The 8978-nt window shown below is 27.5% G+C and overlaps 1 protein-coding gene across 1 annotated transcript; it reads left to right on the top strand.

Moving 5' to 3' along the window:
• The first annotated feature begins 4225 nt into the window (after positions 1-4225).
• On the top strand, positions 4226-7472 carry LOC127264942 (uncharacterized). Its single transcript, XM_051294550.1, has 7 exons — positions 4226-4391; positions 4480-4581; positions 5515-5796; positions 6018-6191; positions 6280-6386; positions 6467-6657; positions 6735-7472. The coding sequence occupies exons 2-7, from the start codon at positions 4483-4485 to the stop codon at positions 7250-7252; spliced, it is 1371 nt and encodes a 456-aa protein (XP_051150507.1). The 5' UTR covers positions 4226-4391; positions 4480-4482; the 3' UTR covers positions 7253-7472.
• The last annotated feature ends 1506 nt before the right edge of the window (positions 7473-8978 follow it).

Below are 8978 nucleotides of genomic sequence, written 5' to 3'. Positions count from 1 at the left end.
TCTAGCTCCATTAAAATTATGTCATTTTTTTTTCCTCCACTAAATTTAATAATAATATGTTAATTCCATCAAATTAAACATACTATTTAAAATACTTACTTACTAAAAAATTATTAAATTGAATTGAATACTCTTTAATATTTTTGGTAAATGCATCAATATTCTTGCTTCTACATTGTATATTTATAGTTAGTCCATCAATATACTTGTTTAAAATAATAATAATAATAATAATAATAATAATAATAATAATAATAATAATAATAAACTTTTTAAAAACATAACAAAAACTTTTTTTTAAAAAAAAAAGATTAAATTTGACTGATGAATGAAGTACTTCCTCTGTCCCATAACAAAGTATCATTTTTTTCATTTTAATCTGTCTCATAACAAAGTATCTATTTTTTTTTTTAAAAAAGTAACTGTACTATCTGCCTAATATTACAAATACCCTTGCAACTTACAAAATATTACATAAATATCATTACTTTTATATCACACATACTAATAAGGTTATTTTAGTTATTTATATTTTATTCTTACTATATTCCAATATAATACTAATATTTCTAAAATTACGTGCAAAAAGCAAATTAGTATTTACTTATAGGACGATGGAGTGAGTATTTAAATTCATATTTACATGAAGGGTGTGTTCGTTTGTAAGATTTGTGCAAAATCTTTATTCATCCAATTTTTTCCCCCCAAAAACATCAAATCAAACATCTATTTTTTATTTTTTATATTATACTAAAAATCAATTTTACATTCAAAACATCACATCAACACCTATTTATATCACATCGTACAACTATTCAAATTTAAAATTTTTACTATTCAAATCCCAATTCAAAATCCAAACCCCCAAACAAACACACCCGAAGTGTAAAGTTTAAAAAACTAATGTTGTAATATTTGATTTATAGTATTTTTTTTATATTTTATATATTTGATATTTAAATAGTAATTAAATATAACATATGCATTAAGAAAGTGAAAGAAAAATAAAAATTCAAACACAATAGTACTTTCATTTCTACATTTTAAAAAAATAATAAAAAAAATGAAAATTCAATTACAATTTTACTTATATAGTACAAATTTAAATTTTTACTTATACTTTTATCCATTTTTGTTATTTAATTATATGTTTCTTCCAATATATATATATATATATAAATACAAAATTATACAGTACATAATAGTACATAGAATTATATTTATTACGTAATGCATAATTAATGCATTAGGCCTTACCAAATTTATTGTTAACAATAAATATTGTCAATGTATTAATAACCAAATTTATTTTACATTTCAGTCAACCTAATTATGGTTAATAGGTATTTAATATTTGGTCAATTTGTTACACTTCAACGATACAACAAATTCTCTTCATTTTTATTTTATTTTATTTTATTTTTTCAATAAATAGAAGTATAGTCTTACTGTGTTGGGCATGAGATTCAAAGAATATTGATGTTATATTGGTAGTTGGTAAAAAGTAAGGATAAATTACTTTTTTGCCTCGTGAGTATATTAGTGTAAAAAGTAGTGGCAATTGTGTAATAATAATGAAAAAATAGTGATAGTTTTATGGTGATATGGTTATTTATAGAAATAAGACTATTGTTTTGAAACGGATAAAAATGATAAACAAGACTATTGTATTGGATATATAAATAATAACAAATAAAAAGATAATATACCATTTCTGTTAAAATAACATAAATATAATATATAAATTGACAGTATATTTTCAAAATTTGAATTTCTTTCGAATTTGGTATTGTAATATTTTATTTTATTTTATTCAAAAATATTATTCTCTCCGTCCCATAACAAAGTATCTATTTCCTTTTTTTAGTAACGGTACTTTCTACCTAACATTACAAATACCCTTACAACTTACAATATATTATACAAATGTCATTACCTCTATATCACACATACTAATAAGGTTATTTTAGTCATTTCTATTTTATTCCTACTATATCGTAATATAATACTAATATTTTTAAAATTACGTGTAAAAAGCAAATGAATACTTAGTTTCGAGATGGAGAGAGTACTATTATAGAAAATGTGTGTACTTAGTATTCTTTTTATTTGAGTATGTTTACAATTTTAGAATTGAAAGTGAATTTTTAATAAAATAATTTTTTTTTAAATAATGTAAACGTTTTTTTAATTAAGTATATTTTTACAAATTAGTTAAGTTTAAAATATATGGTCTGTAATTTGTTGACTAATCCTTTAATAAGGAAATTAATTTAAATCATTTTCTCTATTTTTATTGGTGGGAAAGAATCTGGGCCCACACATTATCCACTCTTCTAAAATGGTGTCTGAACACACGCGTCAATGTGCAATTACCATTTTACCCCTCCAAGTTTAAAGTAATTTAATAAAATCATAAGTTTTATTTGTTGAATTTTGATTTTGAATTTTGCTTTTAATTTTAAAATTTTAAAATTTAATAATTGTTTAATATAATATAAATATCTAACGTGATATTTTGAATATAAAATTTTATTTTAAAATAATATAATAAATAATATAAATATTTAATTTGATATTTTTTAATAAAATTAAAATATTAAAATCAAAAATAAATTTCACAAGTAAATATAGTATAATACTTTGTAATTATAAAATTAGTCATAAAAATCATATTATACAAGTAATTATATACTTACTTTTCTATGTTTTAAAGTACTCAGAGTTTTAATGCAAAGTTTAATAAAAATTACTTATGATATTTATCGTAGACGATAATTTTTTTTAAAAAAATATATTAGTAAAATTAATTATAATTTAATAAAAATAATTATATATTAAAATTTAAAATAAATAATTAAATTAATTAAAATAAAAAATATATAAAATTTAAAATACAATTAAAATATGTAATTATTTTTTCTTCTTTTTAAAAAAAAGGTGAAATAAGATATGTACGAAAAAAAAAATGTAATATTTTATATAGGACAAATGAAGGACTATATTTACTTGTAATTGATAGTATTTTATAATTCATATGTACAAATTATTTTACTTTTAATATGTAAATTGTTGTTATAAAGTAAATGTAAATAAGTGAAAATTTAAAAATATGTATAATTTAAAATCAAATTCATATTTATTAAAAATAAATATAAAATAAATATTTTATATTTTAAAGTGAATAGATGAAATAGTATAATAATAGTTCATCCTATATTTTGTCTTTTTATATTAGATAAGTATTAAAAGATTTTTTATTATTATTTTAAATTTTTTACTATGTATTTATATTTATTTTCGATAAATATATATTATTTTTTTAAAAAAATAAGCATCTCATTCAAACTAATATAGACCAACATAAAATATCACTTATATTTATTTCGTCAATATTATCATATCTAATTAAATATAAAGGCAAAAAAGTATAATTTCCCTTATACAAAAGAATATTCATTGTTTTTTATTTTTGTTCGTTTCATATATTTTTTAATTTTTTTTAAAAAAAATATTATACACTTTAATTACTTTTAAATTTCATACTTTATAATTTTTTAAATTTTAATTAAATTATTTATTCATCTTAAGTTTAATTTATACTTAATCACTCCCACTTAATTTTTTCACTATTTCTATTTTTGTCTGTCCTATTAAATTTGTCTTTTTTTTTTGAAAATTAATTATATACTTTAATTATATTTTAAAATCTATAATTTATAATATTTTTATTTTAATTAAACTATTTAGTCATTTTAATTTTAATATAAAATTATTTTTATTAAATCATAATTATTTTGACTAATATACTTATGTTTTTTTATATGAGTTTGAAAAAAATTTGTTTTAAATTTAATATTAAAATAATATATGATGGAATATTTTGTGAGAGAAAAAAAATATATTTTTTTCGAAAAAAAAAACAGAGTCTAAATAATAAAAATTTAAAATTTTGGGCAAAAGAAACATTCAATTAATAAATAAGACAAATTAGTTAAATGTTCGATTTTATTATCTCATAATTATTTGACCGCAGTTGTTGTGTTGTAGACAAACATGGGTTGTTGTTGGTTGATTTGGTACATAAAATTACTATTTAGAAATAGAATGAATATCTGTTCGAGGGTAAAACTGTCAATTCAGACGGCTGATGGATTCCATTGAAGAGTTTCGTTATAAAAATGTTGGACTGTTGCATTTGGTTTGGTAAGCATTAAGCAACAAATCCTCCTACTTTCTCCTCTGATTCTCCGAAGAACCAACGGAACAATCTCGGGGTCGGGGGAGGAGAAACCCTCGCTAACTGTATACATATACACACCCAATCTCCGTATTTTCAGCGTTTCAGGGGAATCACGGACGTTTTGAAGTTCTCAGATTTTCAGTCGGAGGTTTTGTGAATTTCAATTTGGTTTTTGTTTTTTTAGATTTTCATTTGTGTTTTTCCGTTCTTAAATGGTTGATTGTTTGATGGTTTAGCTGATGAGATCTTTGTACAACGAGTACGTCGAGGATTTTGTAGAGGAAGAGCATGGGTCACTCGCGAAACGATCTCGATTGGGCGGCGCACATTTCAGTCAGGTTCGTCGGAGTAAACAAAAACCCCTACAAGATGTTTTTAATTGTTTGATAATTTGTTTTCTAGGGTTTTAAGTTGCGACATTGTTGAGTCTGAGTTTGAGTTGTTGCGTTCATCGATTGGTTGAATTGTTGAAGTTACATTCGATGATCAATTTAATTTTTTAACGAAGACAAATCTTGCGTGTTAATCTTCTGTTTAGCTCTCGATGTATGTTGAATGAGGTATTGACTGAGGATGATTGAAAAAGGAATAGCCTCATTTGATCATAAATCTGGTTGAGTAGATGTAATGTTATTCGATTTGTATGTTAGAAGCATTGCCCTAAAAGAACAGGTATAGTTTCATAAATTTTACCTACATTGGTAAATTAGTAATGTTGTTTTATCTAGATTTTCGATCTTTATCATCGTCTAAGTAAGTTTATGTGGTTGATGTATGCATGAAGATCAATGTACGATGATACTTGTAGATAACTGTTGTCGTGGTTAGTTCGTTGGAGTTTAAAGTTTTGTCTGTTTATTGATCGGGGGCATGACAATTGGCATAAAGCTAACTAGCCGCAGCTGTGCCACGTGGATGTCGGGGGTTGATATTTCTCCTAGATTCGTATAATTAATGAGATTTGAGATTTGTATGTCGATATAAATGTGGATCAAACTATAACCATCAATGATTCTTAATCCCTTTTATTGGTTTCTTTGTTTGGCGATTTTGCAATTGGAGACTTGACTTTGTTTTCTTGATCAATTGGGATTTAACATTTACCTTAAACGACATTTTAAGTTTCTGCCGTTTAGCGTTTATGAATGATTTCATTTCATTGCAATTTAGGAAGCTTCGATCAGATGAGTTATCACGGTTTATACTTTCTATCTCTGCTTTCGAGCTTATTAAAACCTTTTCTCACTCATTTTCTGTATTGTCTTAAGCAGTTGAGCTCTTGCAACACTGGTTTGGTGGCAGCCCCAGCACCCGCGTACAATCCCCTGTGCGACCCTCCTTTGGGTTTGCAGCTTAGGAAAACTCCTTCGTTATTGGACTTAATCCAGATGCAGATCTCTAAAGAAAGCAATGCTTCTACTCCAGCGACCTCTAATGGAGTTTCAGAGACTAGAAAAAAGAGAGATTCAAAGACTGGTAATGCTTCAAGTGCTAACGACAAGTTGAAGGCCTCAAATTTCCCTGCTAAGCTGTTGAGAATCGGCACCTGGGAGGTAGTTTTCGATTTAATATGTTCTTTACCTGTTTGTATATAGCTTTGCTAATCTTAGAGAAAAGTAAATGGATCGAGGTCTTGCTATGGTTTTGTTTTCGCAATCGGCTTGAAACTTGGTATTGATTGGTAACTATTCTTGTCTTATGGAAATTATAGGATACAATCGACTTAATTATCTCTTGTTCATTGTGTGATGCTGACAGTCGTTATTTATGACAGTATGTGTCAAAATACGAAGGCGATCTGGTGGCGAAGTGTTATTTCGCCAAGCATAAAATTGTGTGGGAAGTTCTTGAAGATGGTCTCAAGCTTAAAATCGAAATTCAGTGGTCTGATATTACCGGTCTGAAAGCTGATTTTCCTGAGAATGAGTCCAGCAGTTTAACCGTCGTGGTAATCATTTTTTACCTTAGTAAATATCCTCACTACTTACGGCATCTTCAAGTTTTCCCAAACATGATTTCTACATTGTCTGTTCCAGCTCGCGAGAAAACCTGTCTTCTTCCGGGAGACCAATCCGCAGCCCAGAAAACACACTCTCTGGCAGGCGAGCGAAGACTTTACCGATGGACAGGCTAGCGTGTATCTGTAAGTCCCCTCGAAGATTTCTCCGCCATTATTGCAATCTTAAAATAAACCTCGTTTCTATTTTTGGCGTTTTTGCGCAGGAAACACTATATCGAATGTTCTTCTGGCATGTTGAACAAGCATTACGAAAAGCTTATACAGTGCGACACGCGCCTCGCTATTTTGAGCAAGCAACCCGAATTAGTTATTGACTCGCCGTGCTTGGAACCAGAAACTTCTTCTGTTCCCGAGATTTCTGAAGAATCTAAAGGCGATGGTTTGCCTAGCTCAGGTAATTCTTTCGTTCAATTTTCCCGGCTTGAACCATTGATACACTGACTGACTATGTTCTTTAATCGTGGCTGCTAGTGGTCGATATGACGACAATCAATACCAACCGAAGAATGAACAATCAGCAAATCCCAAGCGCAATTCCCGATCCCGCGAACAACGACGCTGTTTCGAAGCAAGCGAATTCCGGAACCTTCCCCTCGGACGAAGCGTTGGAGTACCAAGGAATGCTTGAAAGCGTCTCCCAAGCTTTGCTCAGCGACGCACCGATTCGTGCAATGGGATTGGATGAAAACTCGCTGATGAAAAAAGTTAATTCTCTCTGCTGCCTACTCGAAATTCCGGGGGCCATGGCTGCTCCCATTGCTCCGGAAGAATCTGCTGCTGATCAAGGGAACGACAAATTTGCGACGAACATGTCGACAAACGCCGGACATGGCGATGGAGCTGGCAGCTTTTTGAAGACAAATAATAAGGACAGCGCGGCGCCTTTGTTGCCGAGAAATGATTCGCTGAATGACTTTCTTCAGCAGTTTCCTCCCATCGCTTCTCTCCCGATAATATCTGAAAATGACGAGGAGTATCGATCCGGGTAAGTTTTTGGCATTCTTAGTCGATAAACATACAGACGGTTTTTTTTTCGCTGTTCTAGATGATGCTGGGAATGCTCGGTTTTTGAGACTCTTTCGGATTCTGAAATTAAACTTCGTGAAGAATCCCGATCGCCGGATAGTTTTGTCGAACCGTAGTCGAACGCCATCCTTAGTGTTTCTTGGCTAAATACATATATATGTCTGCCTTGGTTCATTGACATCAGCTCTTTGTGTCTTTACTTATACTTCAATTTATAAATATACATATATATATATATTATGACTCTAAATTTTGAGTTGATCTTACTAAATCAACATAGTGCTTATTTGACCATATCAGCCTATATAATACACTTAACATAACCAGCAGGTCAAATCAGCATTGACTTAATCCGATAAGCTGTTGATTTATGTCCATATATATGACCTTTTAAAGATGAATTGGTCTTTAAAATTCAAAATAAATCTGAATTTGAGAAAGGAATGAAAGTTTCCTAACCTCATAACTAATGTCAAATTTTACAATGCTTATATGTATTGATATGTTGTGACATAATTTATAGGTGATCGTCCGAATAGTATCGAACATAATGAAAGAAATATACTTCCTTAGCTTTCGAAGTCAGGTGACGAAGTTGTCCAGTAAGTATTAGGTTTTTATAGTTCGATTTTGACTTCAACATATTTCAAATAGTGAATCGTCAATAATAGACGGTTTAATTTTCTTTTTATTGAAAATTTTCAAAATTTATAAAAATGTGTCAGTCGGATTATTAATATACCATTTCAGTTTTATTTTTTTCGATTTCTCTTTAATGCCGGAAGATAATGCAAAGAGATACAGTAATTATATTTAGCATAAAAAATTATATTTTTATATAAATAATATATAATTAAAATTATTATATTAATATAAATTAAATTAAAAAATAATAACAAAATATATAATAAATTTAAATTTTTTAAAGAACAATAATATATTCATACAAATTTTATTTATTTTAAACTAAAAATAAAAATAAAATTGGGGGGCTTGGGGTCAATTGCCCCATGTCTCCACCTACATCCGGCCATGTTGCCTTGTCTTAAACAATCGATATGCCATCTTTTCTTTCAAATTGTTGTTCAATTTGTGGGAACTTTCAATTTAATAATAATATTACAGACAACATATTTGTATAAAATATTATTATATCTTATTAATTAGATTTTATAAATATATTGTAAATTTATATCTAATGTATTGTATTGTGTATATATTACAGTACTATCATTATAGTACTCATTATATTTAATCAGCACAGTGAGTATATTATTTTAATTAAAAAAAAAAAAAAAAGAGCCTTTATATTTGATGTGCTAATTATAATATAAATGTCAATTCCCTAAGTGCAGACATTATGGCGTATATGTTTTGAATAAATGTAAAAGCTACATTATTTAATTAAGTAGCCAAAATGCCAATTGCTACATTTTCACATATTCTTTCATAATTAATAATCAATAGTGCTCTAATAATTGTTATAAAGTAGTATGTCTCTAGTTTTAATTGTTTTTTATTTAATTATTTTTATATAAAACAATTTGAATATATTTTTTATTTTTATTTTTATTTTTTGAGAAAAATAATAATCCATTACTTATATATTGTATGTGAAAATGATGACAAAAATGCACGTGGACAAAACTTTATTCATCACTTTAATTTTTTAATAGTGCACCATGTAAT

Source organism: Andrographis paniculata, unplaced genomic scaffold, assembly GCF_009805555.1.
Source record: "Andrographis paniculata isolate CXL003 unplaced genomic scaffold, ASM980555v1 Contig71END, whole genome shotgun sequence".
Classification (NCBI taxonomy): domain Eukaryota; kingdom Viridiplantae; phylum Streptophyta; class Magnoliopsida; order Lamiales; family Acanthaceae; genus Andrographis; species Andrographis paniculata.
The sequence above is the reverse complement of the archived record's forward strand: the minus strand, read 5'-3'. Positions and strand labels throughout refer to the sequence as shown.

Excerpts from the sequence above, each read along its gene's own strand:
- LOC127264942 (XM_051294550.1), top strand. The coding sequence starts at position 4,483 with ATGAGATCTTTGTACAACGAGTACGTCGAGGATTTTGTAGAGGAAGAG. Across the intron at positions 4,582-5,514 it reads GCGGCGCACATTTCAGTCAG|TTGAGCTCTTGCAACACTGG; the intron begins GTTCGTCGGAGT and ends TGTCTTAAGCAG. Across the intron at positions 5,797-6,017 it reads TGAGAATCGGCACCTGGGAG|TATGTGTCAAAATACGAAGG; the intron begins GTAGTTTTCGAT and ends TATTTATGACAG.